Source organism: Heloderma suspectum, chromosome 12 (genome assembly GCF_057233095.1).
Source record: "Heloderma suspectum isolate Gila_16-S chromosome 12, 16-S_ref, whole genome shotgun sequence".
In the NCBI taxonomy this organism is placed as follows: Eukaryota; Metazoa; Chordata; class Lepidosauria; order Squamata; family Helodermatidae; genus Heloderma; species Heloderma suspectum.
The window spans coordinates 9,482,810-9,504,429 of record NC_139469.1 but is presented as its reverse complement, the minus strand read 5'-3'; the positions used below and the strand labels follow the sequence as shown (position 1 = coordinate 9,504,429).

General features: G+C 44.3%; 1 protein-coding gene across 3 annotated transcripts in view; it reads right to left on the bottom strand.

Moving 5' to 3' along the window:
• Positions 1-576: 576 nt before the first annotated feature.
• Positions 577-21,620, bottom strand: part of SDK1 (sidekick cell adhesion molecule 1) — an 851,863-nt gene continuing 830,819 nt past the window's right edge. For 2 of the 3 annotated variants that reach the window (XM_084818282.1, XM_084818283.1), the window contains 4 exons: positions 18,121-18,258; positions 14,219-14,390; positions 11,949-12,078; positions 577-2,036 (listed from right to left, as the gene is read on the bottom strand). In XM_084818282.1, the coding sequence (XP_084674408.1) occupies positions 1,764-2,036; positions 11,949-12,078; positions 14,219-14,390; positions 18,121-18,258 (713 nt within the window). In that variant the 3' untranslated portion in view covers positions 577-1,763. The remainder of the gene's footprint in view (positions 2,037-11,948; positions 12,079-14,218; positions 14,391-18,120; positions 18,259-21,620) is intronic. The other variant, XM_084818285.1, reaches the window with a different exon arrangement.

The window sequence follows — 21,620 nt, the reverse complement described above, 5'->3', positions numbered from 1 at the left end:
AGGCACTGAAAGGGAACAAGAATGGCACAACAACACAGCTACTCAACTCCTCTGCTGGGTACACAGAGCTATAATAGCCCCAAGGCCATGCTGGGGTAGGCCCTGAGAGGATATCACAGGCAGACCGCAGGGGTCAGCTTTTATGGCTGAACACTTGTACCGGAGAGACCAGGGGCAGCAGCAATTCCCAAGATGCAGTTCGTTTACAACAGCCTTTTCTGATCCATGGTGGTTTTCACATGGCTCCCGCCAAGCGCGATGGCTGGAGCGGGATCAGAGGCTCCCCTTCCAATACACAGCCCAGCAATAAACGTAATGGGCCTTGGCAGAAAGGAGCTGGCTGCATCCTATGGGTCAAAGACAGGGCAGCACACAACAGAGAGAAGAACAAAACAGCCTTTTGCATCGAAGGGGCTCTAAGCTGCCGTGCAGAGAGACGGTACACGAGGTAATTTGTAACCCTGTGGATTCAAAACCACTTGAGCTTCATTCAGAGACTTGTGGCTGCTGCTTCTCATTTATGCAGCTGAATAATTGCGAAAAGGCACCTGTGGACACCAAAAAAGATCACCCAGTAGAGTATGACGTGTCTTTGTATTTTAAAAAAAAATCATTAAAAATATACATTTTTTAAAAAAATCAAACAAATCTGGTGTTAACATGTACTTTTTTTCAAACAGAGCTGCAGAACAGCATCCAACTGGCATAGCAGACAAGGGAAAGAGGTCTGGTTTCTTTTACGTGGAAGGACACCTTTGAAAACCGTAGAAGTGTTGTTCGACTAGTGTGTTCTCCCCGTCATTTCATAAACACATTACTCTAAAGGAACTGTCTTCTTGCTGGGTTTTTCTTTTCTTTTAGATTTACAAGGGACACTGGCACATGCAGTCTACAAAAGAGGAATCAGACCCACAATAAGCGCAAAGTTGACACCTCTTCAACATCTTTCCTCAGCTGTTTCACCTCATGCTACCCACTGCGCTTTTACGCTGACTTACAGGAACTCTGGAGAGGGGAATATTTTTTAGGAACACAACAAACTCAGTTGGAACAGAATAGAAATGAAGACAAGAGATCAAAACCCATCAGGAGAGAACCTTGCAGGCACCAGGAGAGACATGATATTGAGACAAAGTGATTCAGCTGGTGCTTGGAAGGCAGAAACAGCAAGAGGGGGGAGAGAGAGAGAGAGAGAGAGAGAGAGAAAGAAGTGCAGCGAGAGAACCATTCTTAAAGTCTCTTCCCCCCTTTTTTTTGTGTTTTCCTAATTATCCTGGTTGGTAGGAGAAGAGGAGAGTGCTTGGGAGACTATATGGTTTCACCTTCAATTATGTCACAACAGTGCTACCTACTCCACAAGAATGGAATTCATCTCCTTGGCTTGAGAAAAGAAAGGAAAAAAACCCATAGAAGGCTGCTTCCAAAAGCAGCATTACAAAAGCATTTTTTTTATTTAAAAAATCCCCTTAAATCATATTCCAAAGTGGTTGAAATTGTCAGTTTTTGATCATTTTGTGGGCTTTTTTAGAAAAAAAAAATCAACGCAAGTTCAACTAGGTCAGCTCTGTATCTTAAAGAGTTGATTGTCTTGAAAAAAAAATAGACATTCACATTTACATCCATTCTACCCTGATAAGAGAATTTTACCCACAGTTCACTGCACCTATCACGCATACAGTCATCTGGTGTGGTGGTGGTGGTGGTGGTGGTACTTCCAGACTCGGCAGGCTACTGAGCTTACACTGTTGCTCTTTCTCCCAGTGTCAGACGAAGGAGGAGAAGCCTGTCACTGGAGTCCGTGAGCCTGGAGCAGGCTGTCCTGTTGGGGTGTACACCCCTCCTGAGCTCTGTGTCGTGATGACAGTCTGGAAGTAAGGCTCTGCCTCGCTGGCCCCACATTCCTCATACCTGTACGGTGTCGGATGCTTTGCGCCCTTTTGCTGCCGTTTCCATGAGTTGTAGTATGTGGGGTCGCTCATATAATGGTTGACAAAAGAGTGCTTTGGCAATTCGTCTTCGTAGTCTGAATCAGTCACCTGAGGTTCAGGAGAGAAAAGGTCTGTGAGTACCTACAGGGTGGGTGCCGTTTTCACCACTGGTCCATTGATAGGAGCACAGCAGGCCACAGAAAGGAAGGTGACATGCTCTATTGACTCTAAACTTTCAGGATACAGTTTGAAATGCATACATCCCATTCTCACTTTGCAGCTGCCTGTATATTGAGAAATCCCACTCCCATTTTCAGCAGCGGACTTAGGTGCTTTGTTTAACCAGTTACATTTACCTGTGTGCATCGTGTGTGTGTGTGTGTGTGTGTGTGTGTGTGTGGTGCGTGTGTGTGTGTGAGGGGGGATGGAACAAGGCCAGGAAAAGGGGGGAGCGGTACACAGATTGCAAATTAGGACAGGAATTGTGGCTGCCGGAAAATAGCTAAGGGAAAAGTGTATGACTGTAAAAAAAAAGATTATGTAAAGTAAATCTGCATATCCTTATAGAGCTGTTTATAGAAACATGTAGACACAAAACAATGTGGCTGATAATGTATGGCTGATATCCATGACTGTTGTCAGGCTAGTATCTACTTTCAACATAAGCCTTAATCATGAAACTGATAACAAAATGCTAGGTAGCCCTCAGAATGAAATAGAGGGTGCTATAACTGACCATGATTTTTCATGGTAGTATTCTAATGCAGATTCAAGCAAATTGACATGGGTTATGTTATCACATGCACTAGATGGCGGCTATTGCAATTTTTTTTAAAGGTATCCTTTCCTTTCCCCCATCTTCAGGCTTCAAATACCTTCTGAAAATGCTAACAAGATGAGCAACCGTGGCCTTTGAACGGCTCCACAAAATAGGAATTGTGGTTATTAAAATCGTTTTTGAATTGGACTGAACCAAAAGAATCCTTAATATACTTTAGGTTCTCCAAAATTCAAACAAACAAACAAAAGAGGGGAGGACTTGAACAGCCCTGTATGTCATTAAGGATACACACCTCCTCCCATATGGGCCTACCTGTGTCCTATGTTCATCAGCGGAGGCCCTACTTTCTTGTAAAAGCTCTCTTCTGTCTACAGTGTTGACCATGTTATACACAGAAACACTGACCCAGTTCACAGGTAATGACAATCCATGGGTTGTTTCACCCATCGGTTGTCTGGAGCGAGTGAGCTGCCTCCCACCTGCTCACCATTTCTGCTTTGGTTGTTTGTCGTGATGTGCAAACCTGGAATTCTAGGTTGTCGAGGAGGAAACAACCCAGAGTTTTAACCCATGGTTTGTTGTTGGGTCCTCTTTCCTCCACGTTCTCCGCCCCCACCCCCACCCCCCGTATATATGCCATCATAAAAAGCACATGGTGAGTGCATCAACAGAAAGGTGGAATGTACAACACCGTAAAATAAAGCAAGCTGTCTCCTCATGGGGCCTGATGAACTACTAGCTTACTAAGTGTTACATGCACACACTACAGCCTTCTATATGGATGCCCTGGGAGCAGAAATACTGACGGTTGGGATATAACTTTAAAAATAGGTGACTTTGCTAGAACATAGAGGCAGAAAGCATAAGGAAGACCGTCACCAGGAGCATGGATGTTGTCTGCCACTACCAACAGCCGGTACAAGTGCCAAGGATCAGGGGGAAAGGGCGGTAGATCCTGGCCCTGAGTCTAGCACAGCAAGATCTACAGTTTTCCCCGGTGCAGGTGAACACTGAAATGTAGTAGCGGATGGGCTTACAACTACCCAGTGTACCATGTGGAACTAAACAGATTCTGGAAACTACGATCTCAGTGCTGTTAACCCAGGGACTCTTGAAGTTTTATTCCTCCCACTGTCCCCCATTATTACACAAATTGCTCCTGCAACTGGATTATGTTTTAGAGTGGCCATATTATTTTTAATGATTCAAAACTATTGACTAAATGGAAATGCTGCAGGGCCGTTTTCTTCTCTACGGTGAGGCAGGCCCACTTACCGCAACTGCGGGCCGGTTGCCGAGGCAACAGCAGCAGCCTGGAATTTGATTGGGTGTACTGCTAGATTAGAAATTGACAAGCAAAGGTGCACAGATGCCTGTGAAGCAACAGAACAGAGAAAATGCTTGACAGTTTAAAGTATTTTTATTGGTAAGATGAAAAGAAACAAACGCTATTAGGGGACAAATTAGGGACTAGTGGGCTAGTTTAGTTTAAGGCTGGCATTACAGGGAATTTAGAAACAGTTGTGGCTGTCAGATTTCCTTTTGAAAATGGTTGGAGAAAAGGAATTGTGTACATTTATTTATAACTAACAATGAAGGGAACAGCCATGTATATGTTCAAGTTCTTTCAGAAGGCTGCGGTGGAAATACGCTCAGCCTTTTTGTCTGCCTCAACTAGTGTGGAAATGGGTAGCCACTTTCCAAACGTCTCTCACTTCCATTATCGTTTCCATTCTGACTTCCTCCCTCCGGATGTTCTCCACTGTAGTAGAGGCAAATTCTGTGTTAGTTTGCTGTTGCAGAAACGAGGAAGCGCCTCATGGTACCTATAAACCTGTTAGTCTTGAAGGTGCCATTGAGGCTCTTGGGGGGGGGGGTTTCCACTCCATCATCCACTGACAACGGCTCTTTCTGCTTGGCTGAAACTGGCTGCCAATCAGCCCAGTGTGTGTCTGTTTTGGGGGCCAATGTTGTCATGCTGTGTGTATTTGTAACAGGGAAAACACATGGCACTGGAGTGGTGAACAGCTTTAGGTAATCATATTAACAAGATCTCTTTCAACGCCACTCCTGCCCAGCCTTTCTCTGTCTATGCTCTTTCTAGCTGACAGAAGTAAGCATTATTCACGCGAGTGGCTTAACCTCATTAAAATTCTGTATTTATGTTGGAGCGCATCCAAAACTTCCAGACCATCAAGCACTTTGGCTGAACAGCAGTGCAACTTAGATAAGGTCACAGAGGGTCACTAGTGGGTTCAGGGCAGAACTACATATGTTTACTGCAGCAAATATAAGTTCTCAGTCCCAAGTTTGCAGAGGCAATGCAAATGCATCAGGGGATTTTGGAGGGCAGAACAGGCAGAGAGATGCTTAACCCTTCTCACTCCTGCTGCTTCTCCTTTGAAATGCCCTTCTGGGCCCTTCCCCCCCAATCAGGTTTATTTCTGGTTTCCAAGCCTGGCTGGGGGTGAAGCTGAGTTTTTTGGGTTTTTTTAAGGCCTGTGAGGTGTTTGCAGAAGAGAATTGGAGGAGGGGGCATGGTAAACAACTTTTGCCTGCCGATTCTCCAATGCAAATACCTGCCCTCTCCTAACTAAGGCAAATATAGAAATCCCATGTTTGTGTGTGTCCATCTGCCCTCAGATATGTCCCATCTTTTCTGTGTCTGCCCCAGCACCATTTAAGTGCTCTTCTAAGAACAGCATTGAGCCAGATGAATTTTCATATGTACCCATCTGTGTCATGCTTCAAGACAGTTTCTCAGGAGACTTCTTAAATTACTGGCTATGGATGAAGGACACACGTGTGTATTTATGGTGGATTCCCCCTTTGAAAGATACATAACCAGGGCCGTGATTCAGAGCCAGTTCCTCATGTATACATTTTAAAGTGGAGCATGGCCAAATATACCAACAACAGCCCCACATCCAAAATGTACAGGTATTGCTTTATTCTCTATGTGGGTAGCCATATCCAAGTTCAGAAAATTTCATGAGAAGAGCCCTCAGCTGGATACCAAAGCACAGGGCCATCACGTAAGGACACCCCACTGTCATTCCCAGCATCTCATTGCTTTCATTTTAACAGGTGGACCTTGCACAATGCAGGCCCAGGCAGTAATGGCGAGGAATGTGCATATAAGAACTAGATTGCTGTTGTCATCCTCCCCCCAGCACCATGGTCCGTGTCAGGCTCGCACTGGCCACTGAAGTGAAACATTACAGTGTCCAAATCAACAGTAAGTGCCTTCGTGCTTTGGAGCCAGGCTGCTCCAGACGTAGCATAAGTCAATGGGATGTGTAAAAGCAGTTTGCCTTTCCAGCATCAGTGCAGCTGCAACATCTTAAAGCATGAGGATAAAAAAATTAAGGAAAATGTGTCACACTGATTTTGGCCTTGGCTCTTCTGGCTTGATGGCATCCTGTACGCAGGAATTCTGTCAAAGGAAAACAACTGCCTGACAAGCTCAAATAGGCTTGGCTACATGAGGAAAAGCATCTGCCAAGCCCTCCTCCTGGAAATCAGATGGTTAGTTTCTGCCTCCTTCACAACATATTTTCCCCATAAAGATGGAGTAGCTGAAATCCTAGAGTAGGCAAAAGCTCATCTCCCTTGAAGTCACAGAAACTGAAGGGGAAAAGTACCACAACAAAACAGGACAAGACAAAACAGATGCACCTGATATTTTAAAAAAGAAAATCATGTCCTGCTAAAACTACCGAATGATCAAAAGGACCTGCAGCCATTTCTGCTGCCTCTGCTTTGTGTCCATTAATATTTCCTTCAAGTGTGAGCCACTGGAAACAAGCAAGTATCAAAGGGCCAATGGAGACTGACTGGATATCAAAGCTCAGAAGGAAAATGGGGCCCTTATTCTGCTTGTCACAAAAACAGGGCTGTGACTATGCCAAAAGGCTGCATTTCTTGCATAGGGAGCTCAGGGTTTCATATACCTTGACATCAAGGGCAAAGAAAGAGTGTAACGAGAGAACAGATAGACTCGAGTGACCTCTGTCTATACTGCGTCTGCATGCAGAAGTCGCCTCGGGCAGGAGGTGGTCATTATGCTCTATCAGGAACCAGCATGTAGAACTCCTGACATGAATAACAAAAAGCGGCACAGCGAAATTCATATTTATGCCCAGCACGCTCCGCTAATGGCAGGTTTAATTCCAGGTTGTCACAGAGAGAAGAGCAGAGAGTGTAATCTCAAGATAATGTGTGCACATCACAAGAAACGGCTGGAGATGGTACAACAAGGAATGCTGCCTCCCTGGCAGCTTGGTCAGAGGGCAACACAAAGCAGCAAGCTGCCCGAGGTAATTAACAAGAGGTGAAAGGCAGGTAACAGAGTAAAAGCCCCTGCAGAAAAGCATCAGAGACTGCTATCTTCCTCCCTGCCCCATTTGCTGATCCTGGTTCTTCCTGGATTTTTCTCGCCAAAGAGTCAAGTGCCTCATATTTTCAGGTCTGCTGCTTTCTCTTATCTGTTAGCCAAATTAGATTTAGGCAGGAATTGGGCTTAGGCGATACGGTTCACAGCAGATATTTCCCATATTGTGCACTCTCCTGAATGCTCCTTTTAAACCTCACCTATTGTCCTGGACGTAGCACTGGCCTTCTGTCGACTACAAACATCAGCAGGAAAAGCATGTGAAAGAGGACGAGAATATGCATACCTCACCATATTTCATATGTAGGTGGCAAAAGCTGGTAAGAGGCTGACAGCTTTTTTCCTGAGTTACATTTCTCAAGTATAGGCTTTTATATTTTATATTTTATATAAACTTTCGTATTTTATATTGTTTTATGCTGCACTCTGTGGTTTTAATTTTTGTGAACCGCCAAGGGAGCTTCAGCTATTGGGCAGTATAGAAATGAAATAACAACAACAATAATTTAAAAAGTATTCTCACTCTCATTTCATCTATGTGAATCCTCCAATTCACGGTCTTCCCAAAGGTTTTCACAACATATGTCTAAAATTTCCCTGTGTACAAGAGGGCTTTTTTGAGTAAGGTTTTTTTCTTACAAATTCTGTTTCCTTCAGTGTTCTTCACACTACTCACCTTGATAAACCTTAATGGATTATGCTTTGACACTTGAACGGTGAGGATGACACAAGCACCCTTGACATGAGAGCCAAGCAGGAGTGAGGACACCCCCTTTTCAGTCTCTTGAGGACTTTTGCCTTGGAACAAGGTCTACACAGGCCAGTCAGGCCCAGGGGAATCAGTTCCCAACCTCTCCTCCTGCCCTATCCTCCTCTCTTTAGGATGGTATTAGACCCCAGCCATACATGCCTCTTCATATCCTCATATGCTGTTTATCTTGGATCTCTGCATTTGCCACCCTTGGGATGTAGCCATTTTCTTTGTCAGAAATCTTAGAGTCTAGAGAGGCCTTCTTAATATATGAGCCCTGTATCTTAAGAAAAGTTAATTATTCCTCTGAGTCTCAGAGCCAGGCTACTTGAAACATTTGCCATGTAGAAAGCAGCCTAGCTCAGCCCATACTGAAGGCTCGTTGAAGGCAGAAAGTTGGAAGGGGCCAAAGTGCTTGCTTGTGGTGGCTGATTTTCCCTGTTTCTCTCCTTCCTAACTGCTAGGGAAGATAAGCTGAGTGAGTTAGCAAGGGAAGGGGAAAGCTCAGCATGTTTTAGCTGGGCCTTCCCTGGGAACACAGAGAAAAGGGAAGGGGTGCCCAAGTCCCTCAACCTCCAGCTTCCTTTGCCTTTAGGAGAGAGCCTTGCAAGAGGCAGAGCTGAGGTGCTTTCCATGTGATAAGTGTAAGATGCTCTCAGTCTAATAATTGGGAATATTTACCTAATTCAGGGTTGAGGTTGAGCTCTGAGGAAAACCCGTGACATTCTTGGCTCCAAGAGCCAAAGATGGTTATTAATAAAAAAAAAGCAGCTTTCTGGAATATTACTGGTAACAGCTGCAGAGTAGGAGAATCATCTGGCAAACCACGGACCCTATGTTTAATTTGACTCTGTCCTGTGACATGCAAGTCCTTTCTGATGAAATCGCCACCGAGGCAGAGGTATAAAGAGCTGGTGATGTTCTGACCTGCCAAAACTTTCTCTCCAGAAGCTTCTGGCCAGGAGTGTCCTAGTAGCGAGAGAGTAAAGCGGGAGGTCCCTAATCAACATGTCTCCGCCATTCGCTTTGATGGATTGTATTTGCCTTTCACACCATGGCATTTCAGATCCAGAGATAAACACATGCATTGTGTCTGGAGGGGAGGGGTCACCGAGGCTTGACAACTTGAGGCGTTCAAGATAATATTGTGCTACACAGAAAAATGGATTGAAGTCAGAGTGGGAAGGCGACAGCAGTGAAGCTTCCAGACTTGGCAATGAGGAAGACCTTGTGAGATTCACTCTATTAAGGTGCTCTAATGGGATGGAAAGAGGCAAGAGAGGCCAGAAACAACCAGTGCCTGTTTAGCAGGGTGTTCTGGGAAAGAGGTCAAAAGTGGACCAAGGCCCACAGCCTTGAAGGGCTTTAGTGGCATTTTTAAAATGAAATGACTGGTTGGCTACATTGAGTTGTCCCCAAGTTCCAGGCAGAATCTATGGAATCTATTGACCGCTTGTCAGTGTCAAAGGGTCTGTTCCATATCATTTCACCAAGTCTTCAACATCTTTACTCAGAATTAAGTCCCATTCAACTCAGCCGGGCTTATTTCTAATTAGACATACATAGGATTGCACTGTTAATCTCTGAGTCCCACAACCATCGAATCCAAGCATGGGACAAAGGGTCTGCTCTCAAAGGAAGCATCTTTGGATTTTTTTTGGCAAAACAATTTGCAAAAAGAAAAGAAATCCACACATTAAAAAGTTTTTCCTAGCAGTTCAGGTTTGGAAAAATGATTGCATGGAATGACATACTGTGACAACATATTTTTAACATCCCTGCTTCAATCACTGCCATTTCCCTGAGATGGGTATTTAACCCTGCACCTCTTGAATAAAATGAGCTGCTGGAGGAACGATCACCCCACTCGAAAAGGGCATGCTTTTCCAAAGATACTCAGCTGGTGTCCTCTATGATGGCAGCCCCCACGGAATGGCAAAGGAGGTAGCCGTTTTGACTCTCCCAACATTCAAGAACAGACAAAAAAAAAAAACAGAGCAGGGCTTCCTCAGAAAAAACAAAATGGTGGCAGTTCCAGTTCTCTTCCTCCCAAAAGAATTTGGCCTCTCCCCTGAAGTACGGCCAAAACAAAATCGGTGAAATGGGTGAGAAATGGTCAGTTCAGTACAGCTGGGCCAGGAAGGGGCACTGACTGCTGATGGAGGTTCCAAACAATCCTGGAGCTGGACTTGAGGTCTTGTGCCCATTTCATCACCATGGGTCCAGCCTAAGCTTTAGCATTTGGCATTTACTTTTCTCACTCTTTAGTGGCAGATGCTTCCACCTTTCCTATCAGTGAACAGGGCCTATTAAAAGGCTGCACAGGATGCCTGAAGTGTTAGAGGAACACAATGGACAGCTGCCTGTGGCATGATCCCGCGTGCTTGGCATCAGCATGGCTTCCTGCCTTGCCTTTGCCTTTCTAGTTACACGTTGACTGGGTTGCACCTAAGGCTTGGAAATCCTGTGTTTGGTGTGTAATGTCTACTTTTGGCACTGGATTAGCCCACATACTCCAAATATATTACTTCACTGTCAGAAATACAAAGCTGGACTAGATGGAGCTTTGGTCTGACTCAGCAAGGCTCTGATGTTCTTATGAGTATTGCTCTAATCCCAGTTAGTTTCCAAGCCCAGTTCCAGGGCCTGGAGCTGACCACTTTTAAGGCCCTAAAACAGAGGCAGGCAACCTTTTTGGGACCGTAGGCACATTTGGCAATTTGAGAAACTGTCTTGGGCACCACCACAAAATGGCTGCTATGGGAGGCGTGGCAAAGAACAAGTAATGTGCTCTGTCTTGTACCCACCTCTAAGTACAAGGCAGAGGTGGAGTCTGAGCTCCAACACAGTAAACAACTCCTTTAAACCCAGTTTTCAGCAACAAGCTATTTCCCAGAGATCCCAGCTGCCAGTAAGAAAATGTGCTAATTTAAACAACAACACCTCCCCCCCAAAAGTGAGGTGGTGGAGCACCTTGGTGGACACCAAGAAAACTGTCTGGGGGTGCAGTTATGTCATAGGCACTGCATTGCCTACTGCTCCCCTAAAACAACTTGGAACGTAAGACAGCCCCTATCTCCATATCACCATCTAAGATGTTAAGGCCATCTGATTATGCCCTGCTTCTGGTTTTCCACCATCAGAGGTGAGGTGGTGGCAGCCGGGGGTGGGGTGTTTTCGGATGAGGTGCCCTGCTCCTCCGCAGAGAGGGTGCCTGTTATCCATTAAGTGCCAGGCAAAAACCTTCTTATTCTCTCAGGCCATTTAGGGATTTTAGATTTCATCTGGCTGTTTTAATTAAATGTTTTGTTCTGTTTATCTTTTATGTTGTTTGTATTGTATGCTTTTATTTGATGTTTCATATAAATTGGCCTATGAACTTTTCTGATGAAGGGTGGCATCTAAATCCCCTAAATAAGTAAATCCCAAGCAATGGACAAGAGGGGATCAAGGTGTACCATGCGAGAGATGCCAAGAAGGAGAAGCAGCAGCAGCGGGGGGGGGGGGGCGGGCAGGGGCTATCCTGCATAACCTCCCTTGGGAAGAACCAGGGAGACGTGCTCCCAAGCATGCATGCATCAGATTGCAGCCTTAATAACGCTCATCCAGATGGCTTGATAGGAGCTAGAAGGCCATGCTACCTGCTAAAGAAGAAAGTGTGAAACCTTTCCAGAGTTACTAGACTTCAAATCCATACCCTACCCGGGCGCAATAACAGAATCTTTCTCTCAGCTTTACAAGAGATTACCTTCAGAGAACGCCTAGTAACTTGGTCTCTTAAATCTCTTTTGCTTCTTATTTGAGTTTACTCAATTACTGAGGGCCTTTCTTGAGAGGCCTGAATCCCCAATAGTTCGCTGTGCATGAATGCTCCAGCAAACCGAGGCTGGATTCCCCTTCTCTCCCCCCTGCCACCCCCATCTCCTCTTCTTCTCTTGCTCATTCCCGGCATGTCTGGCTTTATACCACACTGACAAATGAGGAGCCCTGCTCCTTCCCTTATTGATGTGACCTGCCTACAAGCTAGCAAGCACAGCACACCACCCGCTGTTCCATCCCAATAGGGTTCCTCCAACCACAGGGCTATAAACTCACTTCTGATTCCGAAGCATCCAAGGGTTTCTCATTGAGGGCGACACTTTCTGTCAGCACTGCCCCATTGTACTTGTTACAGATGTCCTCATCTGAGTAGTGCAACCCTCCTGGGCTTGGGCGAGGAGGAGACCTGGATACAGGAAAGGAAATAAAGTCAGGTGTGCTGCAGCTTTCTCCTCTGTCAGACAGAACACTTGCACTACGATCTTGTGCGCATGTGCATTTATAGTAAAAACCTGTGGGGCATTTTGGGTAGCTGATGCACGTGTGTTTTAATAAATGATGCACATTCCAGCTACTCAGATTTTATGAAATAGTTCTTCAAGGAGATGTAGCAGGTAAAAAGAAGCATCCCCCCCAACTCCTTGATGTGTGTGTGTGTGCGTGTTCATGACCAGCCCAAGACATTTTGCCACCTGAGGCAAGGCAGCAAATGGTGCCCCTCAGCCACCCAAGTCAAGGTGCATAGGATGCAAAGGCAAGCATGTTATTTGAGCACATGAGGCAGAAAATCCTACAGGCACCTTCCCTCATCCCTAGCAGTAAAAATACAATATTAACAAACTGGATAGCTAACTATTTGCTGCCCTTTTAAATCTGCTGCCTGAGGTGGCTGCCTCACTCTGTCTCATGGTAGGGCTGGCTCTGCGTGTGTTATATAATCAAGTTTTCCAAGGAGTGTTGTGGATCCTATAAGGGCAGTAGGCCAGTTCAGCCAATACACCCACAGACTCCTGGAGCTGACTGGGTTCTGAATTCCTCTGTGTGGGCAATCAAAACCCAAAACAGCTCGGGTCCAACATGCCGTTGTGACAGGCAATGTCTGTCCCATTTCAGGTTTAGCATAACCTACCTGGTCCCCATAAGGGACATTGGCATATTAAATGATTTGGTTGCTCCCAAGTGTCTGGAATGAGAGTTACACTTAAACCCACCACAGGGAGCAGAAACTGACTTATACTGGCCGAGCATGGAGAATGTATGTGGGAGGAAAACAAATCCAGATGTGGAGGGGAGGTTGCGTTAAGATTTCAGGGTGCTGGATAGATGTTGTATGGGGAGCAGAACATTTCCTGCCTGTATATTTGATTCTGAACCTTTTAATACTTGCTCAGCCTATAACATTTCTAAGTAACAGATTAGTATGAAGACACCATCAATCTCCCTGATGCTCCTTCTTCCAAAGAAGAATTTGCCGTGTAAAGGCTGCACTGAACTTCTAATCACTTGGAATAAGAGAAATGCATAATACAGAGGGGACATTTATTTATTTATTTATTTATTTATTAATTAAATTTCTTACTCGCCCATCCGGCCAGTCACCTGGCCACTCTGGGCGATGTACAGCAGTACAAAAAGCCTAAAACAGTGAAATTAAACATTAAAACATCATATTTCTAAAAATACCCTAACCCATCCCAAATGCCTGCCTGAACAACCAACTTTTCAATGCGTGGCAGAAGCTCATTAAAGAAGCTCATTTAGTGCAACTTAGTACATTTCTACCATTTCTTAGTGACTACCAGAAAGGGGGCCTTTTCTGCTGTGGCACCTCGGATATGGCATGAGCTCCCTAGAGAGGTTCGCTTGGTTCCTATATTGTACTCCTTTCAGCGCCAGGTGAAGACCTTTTTATTTTCCCAAGCATTTCAGCATCCTAGTCTTTTAGCTCTGCTGTTTTAAATGTGTATTTTAAATATCTGCATTGCTGCTAAGTTTTATTCTGGTTGTACCTTTATACTGTTGTTTTAAGCTTTTATATTTTATACTGTTTTATGCTGTACTTGTGGTTTTAATTTTTGTGAGCTGCTCAGACAGCTTTGGCTATTCGGCAGCATAGAAATGTAATAAATAAACAAAAACAAACAAACAAACAAATGTCTAATTCACCCAATAACTAAAGTTCTCTGGGGGATAGGGGACATAGAGTTTGAAGAGGTGTAGGTTCTGTTTATATTGGCTGATCTGAGGGCAGGAAAGGATAAACTGCTAAGGTGTGTAGGGGATGGAGTGTTTAGCGAGTGTTAGTTTATACCTGTTGTTCCTTTGTTTTAAAAGGATAGATTTAAGTGTATTTTTAAATGAACTGTGACATGCTCCTAGCCCTCAGTCTGGGATGGTTTTGAAGTTGGAGTAAAGATGCATATGAAACATAGGACTTGATGCTAAGGGTAACTGCTCACAGCCTTTCTCCAGGTTTCCTGCATTTGGCTGGATATTGAATGCTGAAGGCCGCTTGTCCAAACGGCGGGGGGCTGGGGCCGCCTTACCTTGTCCCGTTCTTCTTGGAGAAAGTGTTTTTGACGTTGAGGTGTCGGCTGTTGAGCTCCAGGGCCGTAAACCCCCCATTATCCAGCGTGACAGATTCCTCCACATTGGAAATGCTTTTTCCTGGGGACAAACGGCGACAGAATGAGCGCAGGCAAAGGCCCTGCCCTGGCTCTGCGTGAAGACAGAGAGAGAACCACCATTTTCAGATAATCGTCTTTCTTTTTAACAAGGTATTGATCAGAGGATAAGACAGTTTGTCACAGGGATTTGGTACCTTTCCCTTGCTACGGTAGTACAAAGAAGCAAATTTTGATCCACATTTTTACAAAGCATATCTAAGATGCTATCTTTTATTAGGCCAACCTTCAGTAGTTTACATTTTCTTCTTTTATAAAGTTTTTTTATTTTGTAGGGGGTGGGGAAGTAAGCTTTCCAATAACACAGAGGTTTCTTCATCAGGCATAGATGGTCTGGAGCAAAATTTAAAGCAAACAGGATTAAGCGCTTTGATGTTTCCAGGCTTAGCAGCTCATCTCACCTGCGTGCCTGAGAACACAAAGGATGTTTTCAAGTCACATAAACCCCATCTTATTCAAGTTCCCTTGAAACTAAAGCTCCATTGATTTCAATGGATTTATTCCCAAGGAAGTATGTTTAGGATTACAGCTTTGCGGCCTGATCCTGTCAGTGTTTACTGAGAAACAACTTCAACTGAATTCAGTGGGAGTCAGATCTGTCTTACATGCAGCAGAATGAGATGGAAAGACATAATGACAGCCAGGGGGTGGTAGAATAAACCATACCCCTATAAACCAGAGGCACAGGATTTATATGCTTTGCATTCAAAACTCCCTGCAACTAGAAACGACCACAGCAGGGAGTGGACTAGACTATAACATTTCTCCTTCATGTGCTAGGTTGGTGTTTCTTTTACTTGCAGGTGTTTTTTGTTTTGCTTTTTTTAAGTACAAAAAGACATCCCCACCTGCAGCTTGAAGTGGTATGCTCCACTCAACCATCTCGGGATACTACCACCATGACTTCATTCTACTGTATGTGTAGAACAGGCCTCCCTCCCTAGTATGTGTACATAGCCCTATGGCCTAACAGCACAATCCTATGCATGTTTACTTTGAAGTAAGTCTCGCCTGAGTTTAGTGGGTCTTACACCGAAGTAAGTGTTCACAGAATTGCAGAGGCACATTTCAGTGAGTTTTGAGTTAAGACGTGTTTCTGCCTCTAATTCTATATGAGTTGCACAGAACCCCTCATATGATGGGGCACAGAAAATAGAATTCCTATTGCAAGATTTTCACAGGAGAGCATATTGCAAGGTGCAAGGATTAGGATGGACTTTTCAACAATCCAGCTCTTAAAAGAGGACACCAGAAGCTAGACAAGAAGCAGGAGTAAAAGTTAGAAATACAAACTGGGTCTGCTTCTGAGCAGCAAAACACCCTGGCTGTCCTTCTTTAAGGATGAAACATCTAGACATCAGTTGGAAGCAAGAAAAAGGTCCATCAAGCTCATGCAACAAATCTCATACCTAATGTCTACATTGTGCAAGCTAACCATTACAGAATCCAGAACAGAATCCATATTTGTTGTTCACAAGGGTCAGTATCCAAACCAACAATATAGGGCATGCTTGCAACCCATCAAAAGAGATGTAGCCCTGCTAGGGGCTCAACAACACACCCACTCCATTCTATTTTTGCAGTCCAAGGCAGGCAGCAAGAAGCAGGAGATTTATTTGGCCCATGGTTGGGTTGACCACCATACATGGCTGGTGAGCTGCTTCTAATTTAGTGGGTCACACATTGTGCAGGCCTGCCATTAGTTATCCTGCATTAGGATCAGAGGATTTAATTCACTCAATATTTACTTACTGCATTTATATCCCATCTTGTCTCCAAGGAATTCAAAGGTCATGCTACCCCACCCCCCACTTTTTATCCTCACAACCACTCTGAGAGTTAGGCTGAGAGATGGTGACTGGACCAATTTCACCAAGTGAACATCATGGTTGAGTGGGGATATGAACCTTGGTCTCCACTGTAGACATAACACCATGCTGGCTTTTCATAGCCTGTGTGACAACCCCCTGCAAGTCAAAGACCTGTCTAGGGCTTCTGCTTGCTGACCCTATTGTATAACCCCAAAGGACTGGTGTGTCCGCTCTAAGTCTTTTAAGGTGCAATCCTATGCGTTTAGACAGAAAGCAAAGGCCTAGAACTCCCAGCAGGCCCCAGCCAACTTGGCTAGCTGGGGCATGCTGGGAGTTGTAGGCCTTTTTTCTGTCTAAACATGCATAGGATTGTGTCCTTAATGAGCATTCTCCCACCCTTGGCCTGCTATAAATCTCCTCTGCTTCAAGCAGGTAGTTTATCTCCACATCCAACTGCAATGCTGCATTAAGGCTTTGCAGAAGGTGCAGGTCAGATCTGCCTTTTCATATCTGTCCTCCAGACGGAGAGCGTGAAGAGGGAGATGAGAGATTTGTCTATGCACCGTGCACAGGAATCTGTAACAGCATTAGCTCGGTAAAATGCCATGGCATTCATACATTTCAAATCTCAGGAGGATAAAACCTGATTTACTAACACTTGTTAGAAGTGAATTTATACTGGGGGAAAAATATAAATCCTTTCTTTGAGTGCTGAATTGCTGAGTCTTCTGAAAAAAGAGAATAAGAAGGCTTTCCCTGGTGGGTCCCTATCCCTCTGCCCTGCCTTGCACAAAATTTTGTGTTAACAGTGCAGCATCACAGAGGCAAAGAGGACTTACTGCCTGCCGCACCTGTTTACGGCAGGTTCTGGGAAAACCTTGGCTCCCGGCATCAAGGAGTCTGTCACAGATACACGCAGGTTATTGAAGCAGCATACGCAGTGGCAGCACTTGAAAGGACTCTATGTCTCAGGAGGAAAGGGCAAAAAATTAATTTGGAAAGCTCCTGAAGCAGAGTTCAGGGTCTGAGCAATGAATATTTAAACACTCCCTGCAACAGACCAAAAGTCCAGGTTCCGAGGGCGGGGGGAGGTGACTTTTGCAGGCACTAGAAAGGGCATTTTAAAAGTCCAAGGGCTAAGGATTCATCATGGGGAACAAAAGTTATAAATAGACACATAGACTGGCAGCACCTGGACAACAGAGCACCTTGCAGCCAGGATAACTTGGTCATTTAGGATTGGGCGCACAACACAAGGATACTCTTTTTTAATTTAATTTCCCAGAATCTCATTTGCTAGCACTTATGACAAAAGTATTGTGTAGAGTAGGGAGCGGGCATACGGTGGTGCAAACAGACGCAAGCATTTCATCACACACCAACTGCAGTATGCAATATAGTGATCTCACATCTCAGAAAGGGCAGTGGTCTCTGTAAAGGGCAGAGGTCTTACTCACCATATCACAGGGATTTAGCCACAGTCATGCCAATGCCCTTCCCTTGTTTTCTCCCCTCTTTTTAAAATGTAAGTTGTTGTCTCCAGATAAGGCCTTCCTCTGTAAAGCATCCAGCCAAGGCCTGGTCTACCACACACACAGCAAAATGAGTTGGCAAAATGGACTGCACTACTTTAGACTGCAGGTGAAAGAATCACATTTTTAATGCATAAAAACAAACAAAAACTCCATGCCAAGAGAAAACAGCATGGCAGGCAAAGGGCTGGGTGAGAATCTTTCTCCCCACCTGCATCACAGAGGTGCAATCCATTGTATCAACTTGGCATTCTACTGCCTATATCCCAAAGGAGAAAAGGGATGTGTGTGGTGGTGGGGAGATAATGTATCAGGCTCTGATTCTACTAGATAATATTGCACTGTGATAAATAATAATAACATTCTTTTCAGGTTTGTTATACAGACGGAAGGGCACAGTGTGACACAGAGGACATCTCACCTGTGTTGCAGTTACGGTATTTCTTGGTCTGGCTGTGCAAAATCAGTGCAAATACCACCAGCAGGATGATAATGAGGCTACAGAGAGCCATCACAAGCAAGAACCACCACTCCTCATAGAAAGGAGATTCTGTGTGAGCTGCAAAGAGGAGGAAAGGGCCAAAAGCATATTTAGGAATAAAAAAAAAACACAGAACAAACATTCTTATCTGCTACATCACTAAATCCACCCAAGTTTGCATTTCTAAATCCACCCAAGCTTCCATTTCTAAATCCACCCAAGCTTCCATTTCCATTCTTATCTGCTACATCACTAAATCCACCCAAGCTTCCATTTCTTTCCTTTGAAAGCATTATTCATTTTGGAAGTCAAGAAAGAGAGGGGCTAATAAAGACAGTACTGGGACTAGATACAAGGTAAGAATATAAGAGGAGTTGTGCTGGATCAGACCCAGGGCCCATCTAGTCCAGCGTTCTGTTCCCACAGCGGCCAACCAGATGCTTATGGGAAGCCAACAGGAGGACGTGAGCACAACAGCACCCTCCCTCTCATGTTCCCAAGCTACTGGTACTGAGAAGCATGCTGCCTGTGATACTGGAGGCAATATACAGCCACACAAAAAGTCAAAGGTATGCCAGTATTTCCACAACTTCCATGTAATGCAAAAAATATTGAGCACAAAATTTATTTAAACTTTGGGTACAATCCCCAATTATTTAAAAAGCACAACACAAAAATCAAAGTCTGTACAATACAATGTAATAGGTTCTCGCAGAGCCCAGCGCAGGCTACATAGGAATGGAAATAAATACATATATAGGCCATAAGATGAGAGTGGTGGGTTAGTAGTTCATATCACTCCTTGCTGGATGCACGTGGAATTGGTGAGCAGAAGAAAACACTCGCTGATCTCAAAACAAAGCCAAACGCATTTCAACCTATGTGGCCTTCCTCAGTGGCTTAAATCAAAACAAAAATTAAATAATTGGGGATAGTACCCATAGGTTAAATAAATTTTGTGCTTGATATTTTATTATATTACATTGAAGTTGTGGAAATACTGGCATACCTTTGACTTTCTTGGTTGTTGTATATTGTGTGTCAAGGTATACATACATTCCCTTTTCTTGGTTTGGTAATATACAGCCATCAGGACTTTCTCCCAATATGATAGCTCAGTTCAGACATGCCAGTGGAAGATATCGAAACCTTCCAATTTTAGACTAACCACAATTCTTCATCTCATTCGTTAATTTATATGCTGCTTTCCCACAAGACTGTGCCAAAAGCTGCTCAAAACATATCAAAGGAACAGCAATAAATGTACAATTAAAAACCCACACATAATAGCAGCAATTACAAATAACCATAGTGTCAATGAGTAAGTACATAATAAAAATATCAATCTAACCTGTAAAACAATACAAAGAAATGACCTAGTCCAAAATCTTAAAACTAAACACCCCAACACTGAAATAAGAATACACTACATACAAGGACAAATAGATCGCCATTCCACAAAGGCAACATGGGGTTCTCTGCAATTAACCTACACACATTTGTTGGCAGCCACACTGCTCACTTGAAGCAGCCTTCCTTCAACCTCTCACTAGCATCTTCTCTCTCAGTTCCTTCCTCTTACCTGGTGACGTAAAGATTACTACAACTCCTTCAAGCCCCACATACATTCACAGTTTTGCTATTACTCAGTCTCGCTTCATCAAGCAACCCTCCCAACGCTGTGTTCAAGGCAGCACTACTGCTCCAGAATCATGGGGTCAGGCAGGTGGAAATGTTCAGCTCCTTGAGAACAAGCCAGGATCTGAAACCACAGTTTGATCCTGGCTTGTTTCACTAACCATAGTTCAAACAAACCACAGTTCCCCAAGTTTGGACGTCCTAGGGAACTGTGTTTAGTTTAAAATAGAAGGCAATGGCTTTTTATCTGCTCTGATGTATGAAAGAGAGGAATGGGGAGCATGTAAGCCAAAGGTTAATTCACATGGTAGGAAAGCATGGTTTCCCATTCCATCTGAACCAGCTCAAGGTGTACATTGATGGGATAATCTTTTCTTTGAAATGGCTATGTCATGCATGGCTTTCACAAACTGCCTTGGTAACAGGATATCATAGGGCAGGTACAGACATGTCTTCAGGGCAGAAAGAGGAACAAGAAGTGACAGTAATTTGGATTTCCTGTTCTAAGTACCTTCAGATTAGAATGCATCCATCTTGGTCTGCCACATCTTGGGTTCCTGATGCAAAAGGAGTTTGCACATCTCACCATTGGGGGCAGAGTGGAGATGCTTGGGTATGATTTTGGGCACTACAAACAGGCACTGAGAACAGGAAGCATTGATCACTCACACTTCCTGTTTCTCCTGCAAGACGTAATGCCCGAAGCCCCTCAAACAGATTATCTACTGTCTGCTGGGCATCTGACAAGAACCAAAGTGTCATCAAAATAGCAGTGGCTAAGCTCAGCTGTGGCAATGGAAATAACAGGCAACTCTGAGAAGCGGTTTAATTAAGTACAGAGACAGACAAACCATGGATTGTGCTCCTGAGTGACAGGAGCCTGCAGTGCTTTGCATCCCTTATTCCCGAGCCTCACAATAGAAAATGTCTTTCTTTTCTGTGACCAGTCTGAAGAAAGCATTACAGCATCACGAGGAAGTGGATTGAATAGTTCTGCTCAAGTGGAGAACATGTAAATAAGCCATTTATTTACAAGGAGCTGCACATATACCTGTGACTGAGGCACCTCAGCCAGCTCCAAGGAAGGTGGAGTTTGCTGCAGCTGCTGCAAAGCGTCTCTTTGCAATTTGTAAGAATAGGTGGAAGACACAGGAACTGCTGCTCCCGTACCCCTCTTCTCTTGTGCCAGAGGAGGGATGAAAGAACTGGAGCTGCCCTCCATTCTTAGGGGCCAGAGGGTTAGCTATGCAGGGGCAGGGTAGGACATGAAGGTAACTGTGATGATGACGGCATTTTATTTCCACCTTTGATTATGCGTCTGCGAAATTGCACTTGAGTGTCTCACACCAGGAGCAAAGAAAAAGGAAGAATTTTAAAAAAAAGGAAGAAAGAAAAAGAAAAAAGAAGTAGAGCATTGTTATGCCTGCAGAACAGTTGAATTCCCCCTTGGGTACCAAACTTTTGAACCATGAAGGTTTGGTTTTTCTTTAAAAAAAAATGATTTTTCCATCTCCCCCATTTGCTGAAGCAGCAAAACTGATCTGAGAAATGTCTCCCTGAAGCAAGTCAGAGTGAGACTCTCAGCAAGCATAAAGCGAGATGTGAGCACTGCTTTTTACAAGGCCTTTTGCATCTGCAAGAGGACATAGACTGCTGCCTCTAAGAAGCCGTGCTTCCCTTTGTGAATCACACACACACACAGGGGTTTTCTTTTAGCATTGGATGGGTAACCTGAACCTGGAAGGCCTTCTCTCTGTTTCCTGATGTCCAGCTGCAATCCCTCTTGTCTCCTGTTAATTTGG